General features: G+C 44.4%; 1 protein-coding gene across 1 annotated transcript in view; it reads left to right on the plus strand.

Moving 5' to 3' along the window:
• MMRN1 (multimerin 1) overlaps nucleotides 1-25,897 on the plus strand; it is a 71,659-nt gene that overhangs the window by 35,238 nt on the left and 10,524 nt on the right. The window contains exons 4-6 of the mRNA XM_064149358.1: nucleotides 1,850-1,948; nucleotides 8,516-8,689; nucleotides 20,857-22,815. Coding sequence (XP_064005428.1) covers nucleotides 1,850-1,948; nucleotides 8,516-8,689; nucleotides 20,857-22,815 — 2,232 coding nt within the window. The remainder of the gene's footprint in view (nucleotides 1-1,849; nucleotides 1,949-8,515; nucleotides 8,690-20,856; nucleotides 22,816-25,897) is intronic.

Genomic DNA, 25,897 nt, shown 5'->3' on the forward strand with positions numbered 1-25,897 from the left:
GGTCCCCTCTCTTACATCCTCCTTTGAATCACACTTTGTCAAAGATGTCGTCTTGGCTTTCGCTTTAGCAGGTGCCAAAAAGGCGTTCTGCACAGCGACAGACTTTGACATGTCTGCTGGAGAGTTTGAATCATTTGGGGTCTGACCTGAGGCCTGTGAGTTCAGATCTGCCTTAGAGCTAACAGGGTTGTGGTCTGCTGGCTGGGGATCGAACTGGCTGAGTTAGTGTTACTAGTATTACTGGTAGTGGGAACATTCTGGCTTTGAGTATTTGCCTGTGTTCCTGGGACACCTGCCAATCCTGCCATGTTATCTTTGCCACTAGGAGTATTGGCAGCCTTCTCAGAATCTGGAGAGGGAGATGTAGTGACTGTCCCTGAATTATGCTAGGAAAGAAATGGTGTTCCTGAGTTATCTTTGTTTTGGTTTGGATAGCTTTTTTTTTTGCAATACTGTCCCTTTCATTTTGGACACAGAGACCTTCATAGTTCTTACAAGCATTGCACTCAAATTTTTCACACATAATGCCAGAATTAATATGAAAATCAAAATTACAAGTCATACATTCACACCCAACAGAAACACCACAGTCTTACATGAACAAAATCCTGAACAAGGGTCTGGCATCTCAGTTCTGGGATAAATTACTCTCATCAATGCAGTGGATAAAGCAGTACTTCCACTGATTGTAATATTATTGGTAAATACCCCTGTAATGTTACTGGTAAAATTTTCAGTGACATTAAAACCAGCATACCCAAGAATGAGATCGCCCCAGGACCAGAAAATGGTTGTGAGCTTAGCTTTAGCCTTCTTATAAGCTACATTAAGAAACAAATAAACAGTTTGGGCTTTGATCCAATTGTACACAAGAAAACAGAAAACAGGCCACACAGTAGCCCCCACCAGGTACAACAGCTGCTTCATTAGCTTCATTCTGATTTCCAGAGTTAATTAACAGTCACACAAATGAATTTGCCCCACCTTGGGGAAGCCAAATAAAAATATGTGATGGTTTGGGTGTACCCCGCCCCCCACACTTTAGAAGTCACCCAGAATAGTCTCAGCCGTCTCTGGGAATATAAATGAAGCTATTTATTTACAGCAGCACAATATACAAGCAGATAGTTACAGTATATACAGTTATAGACAGAAAGATACAAGGTAAAAGGTAATACAGAAACACAACTCCCCTCCCAGAAACCTGAGTCCCCAGGAGGGGCTCTTAACCACCCCTGCACCTTCCCCCTGCCCCTCTCAACCTTACCCCAGTCCTAAGGAAGAATAGAGGTTCAGCCAAGAGGTTATGAAGCAAAGGTGGATTAGGCCAAGTGGAAAGTGAGGTTAAGGAGTAAGATGTTGCTCAGCCAGCAGCCCGAGGCAGAGTGACAAAATGGCGAGAGTGTTATCTAATGTATTTGTTTCTTCTTCAGCAAGACTCTGAGGGGAGTAGACATCACAATTGTTTTCCTTTCACAGCCTATGATCTAGTTCTTCCCACCAAAACATTCTAGCTAGCTTCAAACTAGCACACCAAATATCCTGGACCCAGAAGTAGTAACCAGAACAGGAAGCCTTCCGTGTTACCATCTGAACTTCAAGCCCTGTACTCCAGCAAGTACTTTGATTTGTGAAGCGGACATGAGGCAGGATGGTTTTGAATAACACCAGCAGATTCAGTTTAACCAATGGCAGTGCCTTATAGATGGACTTAGCAGATAACAAGAGTCATTGCAGGTGGTTGTGCTTTGGTAAAGTTGGCACAGAATAGATAAGGCAATTGTTGTGGAGTTCTGATTTTCACATTCTGCATGTTGCTCATATTGTTTATTTTTTCTACCTTTTTTAGCTCAAGAACAACCATCTCTTATACACAGCAACCAGGCTGAGAGCAGCAGAACCATCATCGAGAAGATACCTGTTGCTCCTCAGGACCCCACTGGGCCAGGTCAGCTGTTATAATTACAGTCACCTCTAGCCCAATCACTCCCATATGACTCAATAAAATCACTGCAAAAAACATTTGACAAAAATCCCTATATGTGGGAGGGACTCGAATGAACTGTTAAGAGTTTCTAGCAGTCATATCTCAGCAGCAGGCTTCTCTAGTAGAAACAGAAGAAGCTGGAATTAATGCTACCAATAAATTAGCATATATAGAATGCCTTGTGACTAAACCAAACCCAGGAAAGTAATTCTGCACAGAAATATTTAAACTATTATATTACAGAGTAAAATAAGTTAATTAATGGGGGGGGGGGGAGGGGAGAGAGGAGGTGCAACACAACAGAGCCTATGAAAAAACAGCTCCTTAATTAGGAGTAATATAGACCAGCATTGGTCATAAGAGAAAATTGTGTGATTACTGTTCTATATTTTCTTATAAACATTGGTGCTTTATTCAGAATTAGTACAATGATGCTTCAAAATTTAGCAAGGGTAGCTTAGGTGTGTTTTAAGCTACTTCTAGGAGGATTGAATAGAAAGCAACAGAGGAAGGGAATATTATACAGATCTGTATGACTTAGCGTACCAGAAAATTAATTTCATAGCTGTCTGCATAAGTAGTCATAGGAATGGAGTTTTATTCATGCAAAGTGTGTTTGCACACTTACTAAACTAGCAGCAGAAATAATCATGGTTTATCAGATCATTCCAATTAACCATGAATTCAAATACTAAGTGTTCACTACAAAAAAAGTTGAAAAGGTATCCAAGATATAGGTGTATTCAAGTAGTTAATAGTCTATATGATTTTCCTGTCTGTAGTACCTACCTTTAAGGGTGCAGAGATGTTGACAATTTATACAATTTAATAATTAATTTATTAAATAATGGTAATATTAATATCCAGGTGAAAATTAATAAACTATGGGAAATTATTTATTAATAGTAAATCTCACCAGAAAACTTATTTATAAGGTTCAAACACACGGCTGTGGGTGTTTACACACAGGGAGCAAGCAATTTAGAACAGTTAAGTAAAGCTAGCAATACAAACATTAATTTGAACTGTTGGAAAAAGATCGTTGCAATCAATTTGTGGGAAGACACAGTAGAGTTACAAAACTAAATCAGAACTTTAATTACAAAGAGAGTTTTTAGAATATTTACTCACAAACTGGTATCTCCAAATTTCTGGGGCTGCATTATAGTCCCAGACAGTACTCAAACACTTGGAAGGATTGTTGTTGGTGATATGATAGCCATTGGAGGCTTTGGAGTTTCCCAGGGCTCTAGCAGAGTGCTGGGGGTTAGCATGATCTCTGATCTCGTCTTGATTCCTTCCAGGGCAGTGTGCAGGCAGACATGATGTCTTGCTGATGGCTTATTCTTGCTTACAGCATGGAGGCACTTAATGCCTTCTCCCTGGTAAACTGGGGCATGGCAGTGTCCAGGTGGACAAGCTTGAATCATCAAAGCTTGCTGTACACAGCACAGCTGGCCTGAAGCATGGCAAGGCAGAGCACAACAAGGCAGAGCAGAGCGAAGCACCATGAGGCAGAGCACATTGCTTTACAGACTCGCTCATATTCATCAGTTTCCTGAGTTCTGGCTCCATTTGTCCACAGAGATTCACCAATCAGAGTGGCATTTTGCCAAAACTGACCATATTAGGTGAAACTGGGAGCTTGCTTTACCTTTATTTGAGAAAACACAGGCTATGCATAAACAAGTTTATGTACTCTGGTTGCTATGCATAAACAAGTTTATGTACTCTGGTTTTCCACCAAAGCAGATGGGTGGCTCCAGGCCTTTTGTCTTCTTTCTCGTGCTGCTCCTCCCTTCCCTGGAAGAGGGAGCAGGGAATCTGTCAGGACAAGTGTGGCCAGCGGATCGAGAGAGGTGATTCTCCCCCTCTACTCCGCTCTGCTGAGATCCCACCTGGAGTACTGCATCCAATTCTGGAGCCCCTACTGCAAGAGGGATGTGGAGATGCTGGAGTATGGCCACAGAGAGGCCACAAGGATACTAAGAGGGCTGCAGCACCTCTGCTGTAAGGAGAGACTGAAAGAGTTGGGGTTGTTCATTCTGGAGGAGTCCCTGAGGTGACCATATTGTGGCCTTCCAGTATCTGAAGGGGGCCTCCAAAAAAGCTGGGGAGGGACTTTTTAGGCTCTCAGGGAGTGACAGGACTAGGAGGAATGGAGCAAAGCTGGAGGTGGGGAGATTCAGCATGGATGTGAAGAGGAAGTTCTTCACCATGAGAGTGGTGGGAGCCTGGAATGGGTTGCCCAGGGAGGTAGTTGAGGCCCCATCGCTGGAGGTGTTTAAGGCCAGGCTGGATAAGGCTCTGGGCAGCCTGATGTAGAGTAGGGTGTCCCTACCCATGTCAGGAACTAGATGATCTTTGTAGTCCCTTCCAACCCTGACAGATTCTATGATTCTATGTCTGGACAAGCCAGAACGTGTATTAAGCCTATTATTGGCCTTCCATGATAGCAATGCAGAATTATTTAGTCTGAGTACTCAGAGAACTTCTAACAATCAGCATATTGTGTTCAAAAAAACAGCAAAAAAAATACACGAAACATACTTGAATAAAGAAGTTGTTTGAACAACTAATTTTCTGTTTCTTACATATTCCCCAGCAGTGTGACAGACTGCATTTGTCAGGTATTTTTGGTGGCAAATTACATGCAAGTTATCTGGCAGTGCTCTCTAGGTACTGTTGAATGAGTTTGCATGGTGAGGAACAAGAGGACAAACAAGAAAGGAAAGGCAGCGTAAATCTCCTTCAGCTTTCTTGCTACCTCTGCTTTCTTCTGGGTCTCTTGATATTTCAGTTATGGATGGCTACACTGTCCTTTCATGTAATTATCAGCTGTGACACACTATGGTGTTATTTTTACTCCCATAACTGGCCTATATCCAAAAATATGTTATGGAAGCAAATAATAAAGCAAGTTATGTTTTCAGCTCTGTGCATTGCAGTTGTCATTATACTGTTCTGGTGCTAGAATATTCGTGCATGATGAGAGGACATGATGTCAGGGGATGCAGAGAAGGCATCGTTCCTGAATGCTTTCTTTGCTTCAGTCTTTGCACCTAAGGCTGAACTCCCCTATGGACCTCAGACCCTGGATGAAGGAGAGGAAGCCTGGAGGAGGGAATGCTCCCCACTGCTCAGTGCAGACTGGGTTAGGGATCAGTTACACACATGGAACATTCACAAGTCCCTGGGCCCTGATGGGCTGCACCCAAGGGTGCTGAGAACTGCCGGAGGTTATCACTCTGCCACTCTCCATCATTTTTGCCAAATCGTGGCAGACAGGAGAGGTGCCTGAGGATTGGAGAAGAGCCAATGGCACTCCAGTTCTCAGAAAGGGCAAGAAAGGTGTTCCAGGGAATTACAGACCAGTCAGCCTCACCTCCATCCCTGGAAAAATGATGGAGTGGCTCCTTCTGGAGGGCATCTCAAGGCACTTGGAAGAGAAGAAGGTTATCAGGAGCACTCAGCATGGATTTACCAAGGGGAATTCCTGCTTGGCTAACCCGATAGCATTTTATGATCTGAACTGAATGGGTAGGAGATGACATTTTAGTGAGCAAGCTGAGGAAGTGTGGTATGGAAGAGCAGACAGTGAGGTGGATTGGGAACTGGTTACAAGATAGAGTTTGAAGAGTGGTGATCAATGGTGCCAAGTCCAGCTGCACAGCTGTAACCAGTGGAGTCCCCAGGGATCAGTGCTGGGTCCTGTCCTGTTCAACATCTTCATTAATGCCATTGATGAGGGCACAGACAGACAGTGCCTGCTGAGCAAGTTTGATGATGACACCAAGCTGGGAGGCTTGGCTGATACAGCTGCAGGCTGTGTGGCCATCCAGTGAGACCTGGGCAGACAGAGAGATGGGCACAGAGGAACCAGATGAGGTTCAACAAGGACAAGTGCAGAGTCCTGGATCTGGGGAGGAATTGATTGGGCAGGGCTGGAGGATAAATTGGACTGGATGATCTTAGAGGTCTCTTCCAACCTGGTTGTTTCTATGATTCTATGAATAATAAAATGCACAGGCACAGGCTGGGAGTTGACTGCTGGAGAGCAGCCCTGTGGAGAGCGACCTGGGAGTGCTGGGGGAGAACATCCATGGCACAGAAATATGCCCTTGTGGCCAAGAAGGCCAGTGGGATTCTGGGGTGTATTAAGAAGGGTGTGTTCAACAGATCAAGGGAGATTCTTCACCCTCTCTACTCTGCCCTGGAGAGAATTCAGTTTTGGACTCCCCAGTTTAGGAGGGACAGGGATCTAATGGAGGGCTCCAGTGAAGGACTACAAGGGTGATTAGGGGACTGAAGCACTGTCTGATGAGGAGAGGCTGAGGGACCTGGGACTGTGTAGTCTGGAGAAGAGCAGAGTGAGAGGGGATCTAATAAATATTTATAAATATCTGAGGGCTGGGTGTCAGGAGGGGGGGACAGGCTCTGCTCACTGCTCCCTGAGGTAGGACAAGCAGCAATGGATGGAAGCTGCAGCACAGAAGGTTCCACCTCAACACAAGGGGGAACTTCTTGAATGTAAGGGTCCCAGAGCACTGGCACAGGCTGCCCAGAGAGGTTGTGGGGTCTCCTTCCCTGGAGCATTTCAAGGCCTGTCTGGATGTGTTCCTGTGTGTCTTGAGTTCTAATGCAAGTTCCCAGAGACTCTAATAAATTTGATAGACCCAATAACAATTTGTAGAGTACCCTCCCCTCTTCCCCCTGCTTTCCCAAAGACAGGGATTAGATATAGGGAGAGAGAGAGAGAGAGGTAAGAACACCCAAATAAATCAATCTCACTCGATTTGGAAGTTAAAAGGAAAAGTTTAACAATAACTTAGAAAGGTATTGGAGGTAAGGAAGTTTACAAAGGATAGGGAAGGTAAAATAGCAACATACAAAAGGTATAAATACAACCTGAGTTGTGTGATGGTGGTTTTGTCTGCCTCGTGTCTGCCCCGTGGTATGCTGGTATGCAGGCAGAGCTGTGTGGAGTGAGCTGTGTGGCAAGAGAGAGAGGAGCAAGAAGCCTCTCTCCTTTATAGGACAGGCAGTGGGGGCAGTGGGCTAACCATCACCTGGAGTGTGGCCCACCCCTGGGGAGGGGCCAAGACCCCTAGGGTCAGGTTCAGGGTTACTCCCCCTGGATTGTTAACCCTATACACTGTGTGACCTGAGCTAGATTGTATGGTCCTGCTGTGGTGGGGAGTTGGACTCAATGATCTCTTTGTGTCCCTTCCAACCCCTGACATCCTGTGAGCCTGTGAGCCTGTGATGCCTTTACAGCCAGGAGAGGATTCTCAGGGGTGATGGCATGCTTCATCTGCAGTGACTGGGTGCATCTAATGACTTTTCTGTGTTTTCCCAAAGGCTGCTGAGTTAGATATGATGTGTTCCTATGTTATATACTAGAATTTGGAAGAATAAAAATCTGTTCAGAAGTATGTATGCTTTTAAGGGCGTGTTTTGTTGCTGTAGTCTTTAGACCCCTGTACTTTTGTGTGATTTCTGATTATAAGTGTTTACTGCCATGGGAATAGACGCTGATGCCATGATGAAAAGTGACAAAAGTTCAATAACAAAATGGTAAATTCACATTAATAAAATATTTGTATGTACTATTAGAGAATCTCTCACATAGCCATGTTTTTAAGTCATGCTATGGCCTGGATCATGTAAGGTTAATACATCCTGTGTCTAAGGTAAGCCATTTATGCTGAATTGTTGAAGAAAGTGAGCTTTACTTACAGGAATTAGGACATTTCGTTTGCTCAATATCTTCTGAAAACCCCAGACTAAGTCCTGACAGATGTGAAACTCAGATGGCTGACTGAAATTGTGTGAATTTGCGAGACCCAAGGCCTTCTTCACCACCACATATCTTAAAACATCCAGCTAGGGCTTTTTATACCTGGAGAGGCTGCAAGCGTCGGGAACAATTTAGGCAGGGTTTAAAATAAACTTGACTTCATAAGTTGAGCATCATTTCTTAATGGCTAATGATTATTCCAAAGTGATATATCTATTAGCTGGTTTTCTTTCCTGCTGCTGTGTTGAACAACCTTTTTTTTTTCACTCCAACCCTGAAAAGATTCTGTGTTCCTTCAAACACTGACCTTGCAAGTTCAGCAAGTTATGTTATAAATGGCAACAAATCAATGCTTTCATGATTATGTTGAAGGACATAGACTGTACACTGGAATGTAACGGAATGTTCCATAGGATGCCAAGTGGAGGGAGAATGGCATTATGCTGATTAAAACATGCTAACTGTTCAAAATACTCTTGTAGAATTATAAAGATTTTATAATGGATACAGATGCTTCAATATTTAGTTACTGCTGTGCTGCTGCTAATTGCCACTAACTTAAGATACATGACAGAAGTCAAGTTAATTCACTCAAGATTAAAAAGTCAGAAACTTTTCAGCCCACTTAGAGCTGTCTCTCAAATCAATTATGCTTTCTTTTCTTTCCCCCTACAATGTTTTAACAGTATTTTTTTATTCTCTTCTTCTCACTTTGTTCTGTGACCAAGCACTCACAGAAAAAATGAATGAGAAGATTAGCAACCAGGAGATGGAACTGACTTCTCTACAGGAAAAGGTTGACAGCGTTGTTGCTGCAATGAATGATATGAGCAAGACGCTTTCTTCTCTGGAAGGCAAAATCAATGAAGATAAGGGCAAAAGCTATCAGCCTTTTCTAAAAGGTAGGAAAACTGAATCAATGTAATCATTCACTCTGTTCAGCATTTATGGGGAGGACTATTTTTTTTAATTTCGTAATAGAAGGACTTACTTATTTTGCCATTTGTTATGGTGTATTCTATAGTGACAAACCCCACAATATTCATGGGTACTATCTTGTCTGTATGGTCAACTTAAGCCACTATTAAGGTGTTTTCACTTACTTAGAGCTTCTGCAAATACTCTGTATTTTGTTTATCTGACAGCTGCTAAAGGACATAGTGTTTGCTTTGCTACCAAATCTAAGTAGTACTCTTTAATGCTAGGGGAAATCATAAGGAATTCTGTGGTTGTTGGATTTATAACATGGCAAACATCCTGCTGAATAATTTGCCTCTGATCTTATTAAGCTACCTTTGCTAAACATCTATACTCCTGCTCAGTAGATGAGAACTGCATGGCCTGGGATCAGGAGCCTGGGCAGACTCTTAGCAACAGAATTATGCACCCGTTCCTTATGAGTCTGCAGCAAGATCCCTTTGTTATCCAGCTACAAGTGGTGCTTAACAAACAGATTAGAGCTGAAGCTTGCATTTCCTTAACGTGCAATGTTTTTCAGGAATTTTCCCCAGACTGTATAACATGTGTGGGAATCCAGAGGACTTCTCTATTGTTTAAAAATAGAACAAGAGAACTGAAGCTTCTTACACGAGGAAAAATAAAACAACCAACAAGCTTCTGTAACTCACTTGAATTTATCCAGGCATGCTCCCGTTTCCTGTAATTATAGGTGTCTTTCTCCTGAGCTGCTTGTGCCACATGCTAGATGGCTCTCTTGTGCCCTGGATCAAGCTTATCACATCTTTCAACGACCTGCTTTCACCTCTCCATATACTGCTAGATGGCATTTTTGACCCTTGGGCATACATTGAATTTGGTTTTTAATATTTCCCATTTCACTTTTTCTTTCTCTTCATTCTGTTCTTAATATTCCACTCATTCTGTCATTTTCTTACTACTCCAGAGGTCTTTCACTGGATTGTGTGCTCCAACTTCTCTGTTCCCCTAGCTGTATAAAAGGATCCAAGTCCTAGTTAAAATGTGTACTGCAGAACACCCAATTATTTCACACTTAGCTGCAAACATGTTTCAGGTCTTTATTGTTTTTATCTGCAGTGTTCTATATTATACCTGGTTAGATGAAATCTCCATCTGCATAGCCTTTCTTGATTTACATTCTCAATTTATACCCTAATCAAGTAGCTCCAATGAAAATGCTGGTGTCTTGGGTTCAAATGCAGGTTCCCAGAGACTCTTATAAATTTGGTAGACCCAATGACAATTTATAGAATTTATAGAGTGCCCTCCCCTCTTCCCCCTCCTTTCCCCAAAAGACAGGGAGAGAGATAAAGGTAGGGACACCCAAATAAATCAATCTCACTCGATTTGGAAGTAAAAAAGGAAAAGTTTAACAATAACTTAGAAAAAGGGATTGGAGGTAGGGGAGTTTACAAAGGATAAGGGAGGGAAAAACAGCAAAATACAAACAGGGATGGATACGACCCGAGTAGTGTGATGGTGTCTCTGCCTCGTGGCTGCCATGTGTTGTGCTGGTATGCAGTATCAGTGTGTGGTCATGAGTGAACGCAGGTAAAGGAGAAAAAGGGAAAAGACAGGAAACTCCTGTCTCTTTTATACCGCAGGAAGTGGGGGGAGTGGGCTAACCATCACCTGGAGTGTGGCCCACCCCTGAGGAGGGGCCAAGACCCCTAGGGTCAGGTTCAGGGTCACTCCCCCAGGAGTGTTAACCCTATACATTCCACCCCTTGGTTAGACCACTTCCACCTTCCTAAGAACAGTCTTCTTCTCCAAAGATGGGAAAAAGGTGTCCATGGGTTAAGAGTTCTTAAAGTCCTTCTTGGTCCCCGGCTGTATCTCAAGGCGATGTGCTCATCTGGTCCGGTGCAGGTTGCTGAGATGTGAGCAGGGCAGGAACGGAAGAAAAGTCAGTGAAGCAGGAACAGTTCTTGTTGGAACTCAGGAAAGTCTTTTCCCTCTGTGAAGAAAAAACATCAGGAACAGTCTCTCTTGGTGTCTGGCATCAGGGGAACAGGTGTGGATGAGATGGCTGTAGACATCCTCTGGAGGGAAATCAGGAACAGTCTCTCACTGCAGGGCATCAGTGACGAATCAGATGCAGGGTTCTGGTTGGACGCCGTGGTGTGGTGTGATGCGATGCTGTAGGACTCTGGATAGCTGCTGCTGTCATGTAGGTTCTGTTGGACGCCGTGTACTGGTGAGGGTATAACTACAAAAACAACTTGTAACCCCTTATGAACTATGATACAAGTATTGCACAACTATGATACAACTATGATACAACTATTATACAACTATAATACAAGATAACCTGAAATATCTGGAACACATGGAATCAACTCTGAGATTTCAAAACCTTTTCAGCTAAAGAGAGACTTCTCTGAGGGACACACTCGATAACACCAGTTTCCATCATCACCCAGTATGTGTGACCAGGACCCTCTGCAGATACCACCCCTTTGATAGGTTTTCCCCCACCAGAGGCAGGAGCAACCCACACAGTCTTTCCCAGTAGATTCCTTTCACAGACTACAGGAACTCCATCTCCCTCAACTATGGGCAGTAGGGCAGACCGAGCAGGACCAGCTCTGTTAACTGATCCCCTGCTGTTCACCAGCCAAGTGGCTTCTGCAAGGTGCTTCTCCCAGTTTCTGAGAGTTCCACCTCCCATAGCCTTCAGGGTGGTTTTCAGCAGACCATTGTGTCGCTCAATCTTTCCTGCAGCCTGTGGGTAGTATGGGATGTGATAAACCCATTCTATCCCATGCTCTTTTGCCCAGTTGCTTACAAGGTGGTTCTTGAAATGGGTCCCATTGTCTGACTCAATTCTCTCTGGGGTACCGTGTCTCCACAGGATGTGGCTCTGCAGGCCCAGAATGGTGTTACGGGCAGTAGCATGAGGTACTGGGTAGGTTTCCAGCCACCCCGTGCTTCCCTCCACCATGGTTAACACATACTGCTTGCCACTACGAGACCGAGGCAGAGTGATGTAATCAATCTGCCAGGCCTCCCCATACCTGTACTTTGACCACCGTCCCCCGTACCACAAAGGCTTCATGCGCTTAGCTTGCTTTATGGTGGCACAGATGTCACATTCATGGATAACCTGAGTTATGGCCTCCATGGATATGTCCACGGACCTGTCTCGGGCCCATTGGTATGTGGCATCTCTTCCTTGGTGACCAGAAGAGTCATGTGCCCACTGAGCTAAGAACAGTTCACCTTTGTGCTTCCAGTCCAGGTCAATCTGGCAGATGTGGGCAGCCAAGTCAGCTTGGTGGTTATGCTGCTGTTCTTCAGTGGCTCTGCTCTTTGGGATGTGAGCACTGATGTGTCGGATTTTAACTGGCAGTTTGTCCAGGCGTGCAGAAATGTCTTGCCGGAGATCAGCAGCCCAAATAGGCTTCCCTTTTCTCTGCCAATCATTTCTCTTCCACTCCTTCAGCCACCCCCATAAGGCATTTGCTACCATCCATGAGTCGGTGTAGATGTATAGCATTGGCCACTGCTCTCGTTCTGCAATGTCCAGGGCCAGCTGGATGGCTTTCACCTCAGCATACTGGCTGGATTCACCTTCTCCGTCTCTTGCCTCTGCAACCCTGCGTGTGGGGTTCCAGACGGCAGCCTTCCATCTTCGCTTGCTGCCTACCAGGCGGCAGGATCCATCTGTGAAGAGAGCATATGCCTTTTCCTCCTCAGGGAGGTCACTGTATGGAGGGGCTTCCTCGGCACGGGTCACTGCCTTCTCTTCTGCTGGTTTTCCAAAGTCAGTGCCCTCTGGCCAGTTGGTGATGACCTCTACAATGCCTGGATGCTCGAGAGTCCCCATCCTAGCCCTCTGAGTTATCAGAGCCATCCACTTACTCCCAGTGGCATCTGTGGCATGGTGCGGAGTCGAACCCTTCCCTTTAAACATCCAAGTCAGGACTGGAAGCCTTGGAGCTAAAAGGAGTGGTGACTCCGTCCCAATCACCTCAGAGGCAGCTCTGACTCCCTCATAGGCAGCTAGGATTTCTTTCTCTGTGGGGGTATAATTGCTCTCTGAGCCTTTGTACGCCTTGCTCCAGAACCCGAGTGGGCGGCCTCTTGTCTCATCAGGAGCTTTCTGCCATAGGCTCCAGCTAGGGCCATTCTCACCGGCTGCTGTGTAGAGAATGTTCTTGATCTCTGGGCCGGTTCGAACTGGTCCCAAGGCCATGGCATGGACCACCTCTCGTTTGATCTGGTCAAATGCCACCTGCTGCTCAGGTCCCCACCCAAAGTTATTTCTCTTTCTTGTAACGTCAAAGAGGGGTTTCACAATTTGACTGTACCCGGGAATGTGCATCTTCCAAAAGCCCACAAACCCCAGGAAGGATTGTGTCTCCTTCCGGTTAGTGGGTTCCACCATAGTGGCCACTTTATTCACCACATCCATAGGGATGTGGCGTCGGCCATCCTGCCATCGAACTCCCAGGAACTGGATCTGTCTGGCAGGCCCTTTCACTTTGCTTCTCTTAATGGCAAAACCTGCATCCAACAGGATATTAATGATCTTCTCACCCTTCTCGAAGACCTCCTCTGCTGTCTCACCCCATACAATGATGTCATCGATGTACTGTAGATGTTCCGGAGCTCCACCCTTCTCCAGTGCAGTCTGGATGATGCTATGGCAGATTGTAGGGCTGTGCTTCCACCCTTGAGGCAGTCTGTTCCAGTGGTACTGGACTCCTCTCCAGGTGAAGGCAAACTGTGGCCTACATTCTTCTGCAATGGGGATGGAGAAGAAAGCATTAGCAATGTCAATTGTGGCATACCATTTGGCCTCCTTCGTTTCCAGTTCATACTGCAGCTCCAACATATCAGGCACGGCTGCGCTGATTGGAGGAGTCACTTCGTTCAGGCCTCGGAAATCCACCGTGAGTCTCCACTCCCCCGTCTCCTTTCGCACTGGCCATATCGGGCTGTTGAAGGGCGAGTGGCTCTTGCTGATGACAAGCTGCTGCTCCAGGCGGCGAATCAGCTGCTGTATGGGTAGCAGGGAGTCTCTGTTGGTGCGGTATTGCCTGCGATGAACTACACGAGAAGCAATAGGTAACTTAACATCTTCCACCTTGTGGGTACCAACCACGGAAGGGTCATCTGACAAGCCAGGCATGATAGACAGCTGCTCTTTGTCTGCAGTCTCTACAGCTGCTATGCCAAAAGCCCACTTGTTCCCCTTCGGATCTTTAAAGTACCCTTCCCGGAGAAAGTCGATCCCCAGGATGCAAGGTGCATCAGGGCCAGTTACTATGGAGTGCTTCTCCCACACATTCCCGGTGAGGCTTATCTCAGCCTGCAGCACAGTCAACTCCTGAGACCCCCCTGTGACTCCTGCAATTGTAACAGTTTCTGTCCCCCTGTGGCTGGAGGGGATCAGAGTGCATTGGGCACCGGTGTCTACCAACGCTCTGTACTTCTCGGCTTCAGAAGTGCCAGGCCATTTCACAAACACGTCCCAATATACTCTGTTATCCCTGGCCTCCGCCTGGCTGGAGACAGGGCACCTCTAATTCTGAGCAGTGTGACCGCATGAGGCACATGGACCTGAGTTACTGGCTTCACCACCCCTTGAGCGAGAGGGCTGCCTGCGGGACACTGGGGCAACCCCTCTTCTGGAGGAGTTATTCCCTGTGTTTGTCCTCTGCAGTTCCCTTACCCTGGCCCATAGAGCTGAGGTGGGCTGGCCATGCCATCTGTCCATGTTTTCCCCATGGTCACACAGTGTTCTCCAGAGTGAACCCCTGTGTGTACCCTGTCTGCTCTGGGCTGGTCTCCTGCGGGGAGGAGGAGGAGTACAGCGGCGTGTGTTCCTTACAGCTGAGACTTGCACCCATTCTGAAGGTGAAGAGCAGTCATCCTCTGCCTTCTGCATTTCAGAGAAAGAGGCTTTTAGCTCGTTCATTTCTTGGGTGAGGGTCTCTACAGTGGCAATTAAGGTTTTCCTCGACAAACTGTCTTCAAACTGTCTTAGGTCATTCACAAACTCCCTGATTGTGGGAAGGTTGTTGGGGTCTCTGCCCAGCAGCAGTGCTCCCAATGTGGGGGCATATGTGGAAGGGGCACACTGAGTCAGTTTCTTTAAGAGGGCTGGCTTCATGCGGACATCATCAGGGTCTGAGGGCATCTGGTCGGCTCCATAAATTATCTCTTGAACCGCCATTTGCCTCAGGTATGAGATCCCCTGTTCCATATCTGTCCATTTAAGGGGATGGAAAATCATGTCATCCTTAGTCGGGTACCTGTACCTCACAGCTATCAGAAGCCTGGCCCAAAGTGAGTGGGTACCTGTCGTGGAACGCAGTTTCGCGGCAGAGTTATGGGGAAAATACGCGAGGCGTTGACTATTTTATCAGTGATTTATTGCAAAGAATGCAGATTCCCTCTTCCCGAAACTACACTACCACTGTGAATTCTTTTTAATTGAGATCAAAGTAACATTTCCGAAAATGGCAAATTAAAGAGTCTATGATGTTTAAAGAGAGTTCTTTGAGTTTGTGGTTTGAGTTGATTGTTCGTCAGCTACTCACAGTCTGTAGCCTGGCAGGGAGTCCCTTTCTTCCGATGAGAGTCCATGCATGCAGGTTTTAGTCTCTGCGACTCGGGTGTCCACCCGGGGCGAGACTAGATCGGTGAGCAGTTTGTTGTTGTTAAGTCCGGGGAAAAAACCAGAAAGGCTGGAAAAACCCAGAAGTGCAAGAGGCAGGCTAGGGTAAGAGCACGAGCAAGAGCAAGAGAGAGAGAGCCCCGATCCTGGCCTGTCCACCATTTTTATAATGTTCCAAAACAGGACTATCCCACAATTCAGACTACTTTTACGTTGTTCACATATATTGGTAAAAGACAGTAAGCAATCTATATAATTGGATAACATTACCTAAACAAAGTAAAGACCACTCCTCAGGCCAGCCCACCTGCAGGTGCTGGGCAAACTTGAGATAGTCGTTCCTACTTAACCAAAACAATATCCTGTTGTCTGAAAAGCGAGGTCAAGTGGAAAGGAAAACATGGCCGGTGTTTACCTTTTCACCTACCCTGGGGAGAAATCTTCCCATGGGACTGAAAGATTGTTTTGGGTTTTCGATGCTTCTGGCTTGAATGTGAGGCACCAGAAACTACACAATATAGCAAAAGCTTAGAGAGCCTTTTGCTACTCTCCATGACAGTACCATCGAGCCTTCCCAGCTCCTTATCCACACCTCCATCCCTCGACAAGGATCCCAGCTGCTTTGCCTCCCTCTGATCTAGGTCCACGGTTTCTGCTCCTGCATCCCAGCATTTCAAAAGCCAGGCTAAAAGGGACTGTCCGTTTGCCCTTGCATACTCCTGCCTTATGTGCCTGATTTCCTTTCTGGGCGTGGAGCTGATAAGGATCACTCCATTATCAGGTCCATTTCCAGCTGGTTGCTGTTGCTGGGGGGTGCTGGTTCCCGAAGAGGTCCCTTGCCCTGGATCGGTATCTGCGGGAGGATTTGCGTTTGATCTTGCTGGCCGCGTGGTAACCGGGGCCAGATGGAGTGGGCTGGGCTGAGGGGGCAGGGTCCGGGGGGCTGCCCTGGGCGGGACCGGAGGCGGAGTTCGGGGCGGAGCCGCGCTAGGGGCGGTGCCTGCGCTCGGGGCGGCCGGAACGGCCTGACCTGTCGCCCAACCCCCGCAGCTGCAGCTCGGGCAGTGAGGGCCACCCCTCCCCCTAAGCATCCTAATGGCGGCGCCCACTCGATACTTCCACGTGTCTAAGTTCACAGCTACCTTATTAATTCCCAAACCCACATTTACACACAGTGAAATAACAGCTATCCAGTACCATTTCTCGCCCAAAATATCTGGAGCTTCTGTGCTCCAATGCATATACTCAGATTGATTCCATGTTCCAGAAACATTTCTAAACACAGTGATATTACTAACAGAATTCAGGAAATAGGCATAGACTCGGGCAGGCAAATGCTTAGAATATTCCCAGAGCATATCAATGACAATCCAGAAGACATGGTAACTTATAAACTTTAACAGCCAGCCCCACAACAGCCATGCAAAAGCGTTAATGATTAAGACTTTCAGAATATCCATTTTTTAACTTCCAAATCTTCTCTGAAAAGAATTCTTTCTACCTAGCCCCACGTTGAGACGCCAAATAAATTGTCTTGGGTTCAAATGCAGGTTCCCAGAGACTCTTATAAATTTGGTAGACCCAATGACAATTTATAGAATTTATAGAGTGCCCTCCCCTCTTCCCCCTCCTTTCCCCAACAGACAGGGAGAGAGATAAAGGTAGGGACACCCAAATAAATCAATCTCACTCGATTTGGAAGTAAAAAAGGAAAAGTTTAACAATAACTTAGAAAAAGGGATTGGAGGTAGGGGAGTTTACAAAGGATAAGGGAGGGAAAAACAGCAAAATACAAACAGGGATGGATACAACCCGAGTAGTGTGATGGTGTCTCTGCCTCGTGGCTGCCACGTGTTGTGCTGGTATGCAGTATCAGTGTGTGGTCATGAGTGAACGCAGGTAAAGGAGAAAAAGGGAAAAGACAGGAAACTCCTGTCTCTTTTATACCGCAGGAAGTGGGGGGAGTGGGCTAACCATCACCTGGAGTGTGGCCCACCCCTGAGGAGGGGCCAAGACCCCTAGGGTCAGGTTCAGGGTCACTCCCCCAGGAGTGTTAACCCTATACATGGTATCAGCTTCTTTCATTGAGTCCTTAATTATGGAGACTCAGTGTGCTTTGAGGCTAACTGGAATATTTTATCAAGAGAAATTAGATCATTGGCTATGAAAAGAAAATAATAGTGATGTCTATATCGTTCATTGGTTTTGCTGAGGGACACAGATAGTCAAAATATAAACAAAGTCACTTCTTCATTCTGCGTGCCTGGCTGCGTCTTGCCTTCAACTCCTCTGCATGAAATCTGTGTAACTCGATCTAATAATTTCCTTCTAACCCCTTATTGTCTTCGGCATCTCACCACTGCTTATTAATTAAGTTTTCAAATGAGGGTTTATTTGGGCTATTTCTGAGGTAATAAGGGGTGAGAATACGGAGGGTGAGTTGGTTGGGAAGCCCTCCTGGTGGTCTCGCTGTTCAGGAGGAGTTTTGAATTTCTGTATTACTTCTAATTTGTATATGCTTGTAAATATCGTGTATATATGCTTGTAAACATGTGCTATGCTGTAGATATATAGCTGCAGCTTACCTCCAGACATCTGAGCTAGTCTGAGGAGTCAAAGTAGGGAGAGGGAAGCTCCCAAACCACCACACTCAAATACAGGATATTCTTGGCTAGTGCATAGATAAACAGCAGAAATGACGGGGAAAGGGAAGCAGAACAAAGTTCATATTTCTGATGGCAAATGCAGTTGCCAAGTCCCCTGCCCATTGAGTCTTAGTCATTCCCCAGCTGGGCAAAGAGCATTGTAAAGTGGCAGGAGCTGGAAGGAGTTTTCTTGCTGTCTTCTAACTTGCAATTAATGTGCAGTCTCAGCAGAACAGGCTTGCTAAATATTATTCTTAGAAGCTCACCTGAAGCAAAACACAACTTTCCCCACTATCACTACCATCCTGAAGCAATGTGCTTTTGCAGAATAGTTAAGTCTGTAATTTCCTCATGATATTCAGATATCATCCTTCTTGCCCTTTCCATTTTCTTCCCATGATACCCACATCCATTAATCACCTTTTTTCTTATCACTGCAATTCTATGACTGAAAAAGAAGTAAGGTCTGCTTCTGTGAATCAACACTTCAGGAACTTACCAACTCTTTCCTTCTTGTTTTCATCAGTGAATAGAGTGGTCCCACAAAGCCATCATTTGTTGCTACAGGATGACACTCATTGGAGTATCTGATATACTCCTTTAATTTGGTTAGTGAAGCCCGTTGTGCATTTTTTAAATTGCTTTCAGTACTCAGGAGACTTTAAGTAAAAAGTAAGGAAAATAATCTGGTGTTCTCCTTTTAATAAAGTTTGCTTACGTTTTAATATTCTTTCTTCCTCCTTTCACCTCACACCAAGCCTTTTTATAGACTCCTTTTCTCTCCGTTAATAGTATGTACAGTTCTTTAAAAATTAACTAAGAAATGGAATTGTAATCACTTCCATGTCACTTATGATGGGATATATAACCTTAACTCAGTCTCCTTTGTACATACATTTATTTTGTACATTATTCTTCAAATAATTGAAACTGCAAAGGGAGCATATGTTGGTTCAAAGTGATTACACACTTTGGATTTCAGCCAGGAAGTCAAAATTTAAATTTATAATCTCATAAAAAGTGCAAGAGATTTTCCTTGCATTCATATATTGGTTCTTCCTTTCAGCTGCCAGGGCATCCTTGTTCTCAAGTATCATATTTTACTGTTTTTCCTTCACCAAAGCTCTCTTGCAACTCTCTATGTGTAGGAGTGCATGTTCATATGCATACACGAGTGCATACATCTGTCTAATCATTTACTTGCTGCTTTGCTGTTCAGTTATCAAAAAGTAAAATAGGAAAGGGAATCTCAGTATTATTATCACTTCAACTGGTTTTATACTTTGAAAAAAAAATTGCTGTGAGATCTGTGACCACAGTTGATGGTCATTAAGTTTATTGTTTAGGAAACTCCACACTGTATTTGTGAAGTGGCTCTTTTTTTGGGTGAACAAACTTCTTGTACCTGCCTGTTCTATCCTGCCTTGAAAAAAACCCAAGTTGCTAGGTGAACAAATGAGATTTCTTCCCTAAGCATCAGTTGTTTACAGTCCATTTTACCAGACATAATGAAGACTGAGCCACATTTATAGTTCATAAAAAGCAAATATGAACAACTACTTTGTTTCCAGCTGAAAATATGCTCACAATTGAAGCATATCTCCTGAACAGAAAAAAGAATAACTACTGTGCTTCCTTCCAGCTGAGCAAACCCATTTTCATTTGGAATCATTTTGCACCTATGGAGCCCAGAGTTGAGCTGGGTTTCATGAACCTGATTTCCTGCCATTTTATTGCTCTTGTTGAGAATGTACTTTTAAATAAGCTTTCAAAACATGCCTTGCTATTTTTGAGGTGAAGCAATAAAATCCAGTGTCTGAAAGGAAAATACAGGAAGGCAACAGAATGTCTGCCTTTCTCAGTATGGTTGTAATCAGTGAACTGATGGTCATCAAGGCATTGCAGAGGTAGAAATATGTAACTATGATAGAACAAGTTGGCTGAAAGTGCTTTAAAAAAATGTTCAAAGGATGCTTCAGTGTTTTAGCTGGACATAGCGACTATCTTCAGAGAACAGATCAAAATTGTCATCCTAATCTCATACCAGAGCATTATCTACTGCTCTTAAATTCAAACATGTTATGCAACATTCTTGGTGGACACTATCTTATGACTCTCTGAACCCATCTAGGGGTATACAGGAGACATATTTTGATGTTACTTACATGTTACTTACAACTCTAACCCTAACCCTATACTTGGCACAAGTCAGGATCAGTATTTCTAGGAGTTGTAGCATGCAAGGATAACTGAAGCTTTGCATCTTTTGCAGAAGTTGTTGTATCACCAACTTTAGATATTCCATCAAGCTATTCTTTTCACTTTGCTTCTTTCTCACTGTAGTGGGTTGTATGATCACCTACCACATACAGTACAAGAGGCAGGTAATAATCTCTGATTTCACTTTTTGACCATGATGTTGATAAAGTGGGCTTTTTTTTCTTACTTTCATATAGGAGAGAGGACACATCATTATGAGCAAGCCACAAAAGCACACAAATCTCCTCATTTTAGTGCTCAGAAACAGCTTAGCTTGGAAATCAAAGTTAGTACCACATGCAAAGTCCAAACCTGCTCTGCAAAAATAATTGCAGAACTCCCATTCATTTCAGTAACAGTAGGGATGAGTCTTCAAGTGCTATTAGCCAGCCTCTATATTCCTCAGCTTTGACTTTTTTTCTCTGGGTGTGTAAATTGGGGCAGGGATGTGTGTGTTTTATTTCTGTACAGCACTGTGTTTCCTCACATCATAGGAAAAAATCAGATATTGCTAACCCAGTTGGTCTGATTGTTTTAATTTTTCTTCTTTCCCCCAAAGGTCTCAAATCCCATAGCATTAATGAATTAGTCAAAGACATTGTCAGAGAACACTTCAAAATATTTCAAGGCACAATGCAAGAGACCACAGCTCAGATTTTCAAAACTGTGTCTAGTTTGTCAGATGATCTTGAAAATACAAAAGAATTGATGAAGATTCTGAATGAAACACAGCAAAAGATTGCTCTGGAGAAAGACAGTGGACCAACAAAGCTTGACATTCTGGAGCTAAAGAGTCATATGGTGCAGATGAAAGAGGAAATGACCCTTACTTGTGACAAGCCTATGAAAGCTTTGCAGGAAAAGCAGAAATCTTTGGAAGATAACCTGGAGCATCAACAGTCAAGAAGTGTCATTTATTATGAATCTCTAAATAGGACTCTTAGCAAAATGAAAGATGCTCACACACAGCTGCTGTCAGCTGAACAGTCTTCAAGTCAAAACATCCCTGCAGCAGATAAAGTCACAGAGCAGAATGTTACAGAGTACATGACCACACTGCATGAGAAAGTCAAGAAACAGGGTATGATGGTGCTGCAGATTTATGATGACTTAAGAGTCCAAGACAGCAAGATCAGCAATCTCAGTGTTGCACTGGAAGTTCAAAAAGACTCTCTGCTGGGCGTTTGCAATGACATGTTGTCAGAGAGCAGAAGAGATTTCCAAATGCAGTTGGCAGCAGCCCAGGAGAACATGCTTGTCCTAAACAAAAGTCTTGCTGACCTGGTCCTGCCTTTGGACAGTAAGGTGGACAAAATGACCGAGCAAATTAATGATTTGTGCTATGATATGGAAATCCTGCAACCCTTGATTGAACAAGGGGTACCTTTCAGTCTGACATCACAGTATGAACAACAAATCCAAGCTGAAGAAATCGGGGAGCAGCTTCAAAACCTCACTACTGTCATCAACAAAATGAGTTCCACAATTAAGGAGCTTTCCAAATCTCAGGAAGGACTTAAAAATGAGTCTCAGGCTTATCAGGAACTGTTTGAGAGTCGTGTTAATGAATGCTCAATGGAAATAGAGGATGGATTAAACAAGGCCATGACAGTAATAAACAGTGCTATTGATTCTCTTCAAGATAACTATGTACTGAGAGATACTCTACGTGCTCTGAGAAATGAGACTGAAGTCTGCTGTGGCAGAGCTGAGAAACTGGATGGCCTCCTGCAGCTGAATGAATCCCTCCAGACACTGCTTGTTGGCCAGAAGCATGAATCCACTTCGCAGGTAATGCCATCACTTTTTGACTTTCCATACGAGAAGTCTGACAAAAATATCCTCCACAATTTCAGAAGAGTTTTCTCTATTTTAAATGATACATCATCAAAAGTAGTCAATCAACAACAAGATATCAGCCGGCTGGAAGAAAAACTATTTGAGTCAGTGGAGGAATCAAAGGACCATGAGGTTCGCCTTCTGAATGTGGAGTCAAAAATTTCCAAGTTTTTGGCAAATAATTTTGTCTCATTGAAAAAAAACAAAGCTGCCTTGGCAGGAAAAGAGCAAGTGATCTCCCTTCAGCTCCAGTCCCTGAGCTCCAGGATCAAGGCCGTGGAAGCCAAATCAATCCACTTCTCAAACAGCATTCTGCTTCTGAACAAGACTGCCTATGAGGCCTGGGGGCTGTGTCAGGATGCCAATAGCAGCATCCAAAAAGTAAATGCCAGTCTACCTGTGCTGATTAAACTTCTTCATCCAGATATCCCCCTGCTGCAGACAGGCCTCAAAGACCTCGTTGAATCTGTGTTTGAAATAAAAGCAGGAACTATCTTGACCAATTTAACCCAGTATGTCGATGTAACAGTAGCAAATGCAATGAATAACATCACCAAACCTCAGAAGCCAGTGAAACCAGATGTGAAAAAAACAGCCCCAGTGAAGAAAGGAGCAGCAAATGTTACCCTGAGCCTGGCAAGCCGAAGTCAGAGAAACACGGATAATGCCATAGATCCAGGTAATGCATCTTCTGCTGCTCAAAATTAGAGGGTTTGTGATAAAGGCTTTTGTAACCATGCAGTGGCAGAACTTGGCTGAGAGTGGGTGAGAAGTCCAAAGGCTGCCATAATGAGTGTTTCAGATGAGAACTTCAGTTTAGTCTAGTCTCTTGCTTGCAAAAGGATTTATTTCTCTTATGAGGGGACTGCATTAAGGCATCTAGAAGCTCCATTTAATTTTCCTTAATGAAATCACATCTGATCAGGTTAACATATCTGTGCAGGCATACACTTGGCTGAGAACCTGGCATTTCAAATGTAACTGCCAGTTTAGACACAATGAGAACTACAAGAATTTTGTGCCTCGGGTAGCAATTTCAGTAAAAACCCTGTGCAAGCTGAGAGGAATCTAGAGTTGCATCAGTGTCAGCAGCAATTAAAAGTATGAAAATGTTGAAGCAATTGAAAACACCAAATGAGGGTAATGAGGCTTGTGCCAGGTCCTTCATCACTTCATTGAGATCAGTAGTGCAGTTACAATTACATCAGTGTGCTCTTGCAGAATCAGAAGCCCAGTCAATTAAGTAGGTTTGACTCAAGTCTGGAGAATGGTTCAGCTGGGTAGGAGCTGCCATGACCTTCTGAACTTAAATGCAAAAATCATCATGTGACAGAAACACATAGGGAGGAGTTCATAGAAATACAGACTCTGAGTTACAACTTTTGGCATCAGTTTTGAGTGAAAATCAGTAGCACAGGTGAATGTTTTGTGCAAAAATAATTTCTAGGAAAACCTAGCAGCAGTTAAAGGACTGGAAATCCTCAGGAGAGGAGACTGGTTCGTACTAAGATGAGATGGGTTCCTAAATGACAGCTGTTCAGATGCTTTAGAAGACCCCTACCTAAATCTTCTCTGCAATTATTCTAAAACTTGTGAATGTTTGGTCCCTATTTGTGGTGCTTTGGCCCTGGCTGGGGGCCAGATGCCCACCAAAGCTGCTCTATCTCTCCCCTTCTCAGATTGACAGGGGACAAGTAAAATATAACCAAAAGCCCACAATAAGAGAGAAGCAATTCGATAATACAAAGCACAACCCAAGGCCGGTTGCGGAGGCTAGAGCAGAACTATTACTGTCTGCTGCCCATCAGCAGGCAGTGTGTGGTTACTCCAGGGAATCAGGGCTCTGCTGAAGCAGGACTCTATGTGTAGCAGCTGCTCCAGAGGGCAGACACAGCAACGGATGTCCTCAGATTTCTTTCACTTAGCTTTTTACTTAGCTCAGCTGACATCATATGGTATGGAATCATAGAATCAACCAGATTGGAAGAGACCTCCAAGATCATCCAGTCCAACCTATCACACAGCTCTGTCCAATCAACCAGACCATGACACTAAGTGCCCCATGCAGTCTTTTCTTGAACACCTCCAGCAACGGTGCCTCCACCACCTCCCTGGGCAGCCCATTCCAATGCCAATCTCTATCTCTGTCAAGAACTTCCTCCTAACATCCAGCCTAGATCTCCTCCAGCACAACTTCAGACTTGTGCTGTTCTGTACTGTGGAGTACCCCTTTTGTCAGATTAGCTCAGCTGGCCTGGCTGTGTCGCCTCACAAGTTCTTGCCTTCAGGTACTCTTGGGGTGGGGAAACATTGGAGGACTACAGCCCTGGTGCCAAACCCAGCTACAGCACTGAAAAACACAGCACTAGAAAGATGTTCTGAGGAGAATTAACTCTAGCTCAGCCAGACCAATACACTTTAAAGCAGATGTAGTAAGAACTGCTACTCTGGCTCATGTGCTAAGATCATGTGCAATCTACTTCTCCCTCTTCCCTTCCACGCCTCTTTCCTCCTTTCACCCTTTCCCTCCTTCATCCTCTCCTGTCCTGGGCACAGCGTTTTGCAATAATCAATGGAAAGGCTGCTTTTTAAAGCCCCAGTAGTCCATGAGCAGCTCAGCTTCTGCTGAAGTCATCCCCACTGAAAGATTTCAGTTCTTGGTTGTCTTTTCAGGTAAAGATGATACAGTACACAGGTAATCCAACAAAAAGTCACACTTTAAAATGCACCAAGATTTGTCAGATACTGACTATAAAGACATTTGGATATTTTTATATGAAAAATGCCCCTTTTTTAATATTAAACATTACAATTCCTTTTCAGTCATTTCAGCAATGTGCCCCTGTGGCTGAGACGGTCAATGGCATCCTGGGGTGCACTAAGAAACCCTAACATTCTGTGATTCTGTGATTTTTGTTTTCTGCCTGTTCCTGCCACTACACTGAATGTAGATTCAAACCCCTTCTTCAGTGTTGGGAGAAGGAAAGAAATGGACACCGCATCCAATATTCCAATATGGATTATAAGCAGGTGATAACTTTATTGGAGCAGTAGCGTTCTTTTATAGCAAGCAGCTAATGTATTCCACTGTCAGCAATTGCTTATCTGTAGCTCTATGGGATGCACTTGTGCAGTTCTTCCTTCAAAACAAGTATGTATTCCTTCTTCACAACAGGAAACACATCCTTTTTCCCCTTGTTTACCACTTTGCCCAAGGACAGTGTCCTTGGTCACTTTGTCACATCAGCATGTTGCAATCTCTTCATTCTGCTGACCCACCAATTTCATATATTCTCCATGCCCATTCTCTCTTAGCCATTCCTCAACACTTCAGAAATAAAATTAAGAGATGCCTTTGGTCCTTCCCAAGTCTTCTACTTTGTAGGAAAATGTCTGTAGTGCTACCTGCCTGGAGCACAGGAAGATGCTCCACTTTTTACTTCACATTAATACATTAATATAGTCCTTTTGATTATTTATATATTATACTGGATTTTAACAAATAGTCTCCTTGATAATATTGGTTATGTGCTCACTCTTAGGGAAAGGGGAGATCTCTGCAAATGTTGGCAAGCCCTGGTTTGAAGCAGGACTTTTCTACAGCAGTGTCTCTGCAGACTTTTCCATTAGTAAGGAGTGTTTGCACTCAGTGCTCTTTCATGCCCAGCAAAGTCACGCCTTACGCTGCTGTAAGTTAATAGGAGTAAGACCCTTATCCTAACTAACAGGTCTCCATCTTTTGTCTGGGTAGGTTTTACTTC

Source organism: Pogoniulus pusillus, chromosome 9 (assembly GCF_015220805.1).
Source record: "Pogoniulus pusillus isolate bPogPus1 chromosome 9, bPogPus1.pri, whole genome shotgun sequence".
NCBI classification, from domain to species: domain Eukaryota; kingdom Metazoa; phylum Chordata; class Aves; order Piciformes; family Lybiidae; genus Pogoniulus; species Pogoniulus pusillus.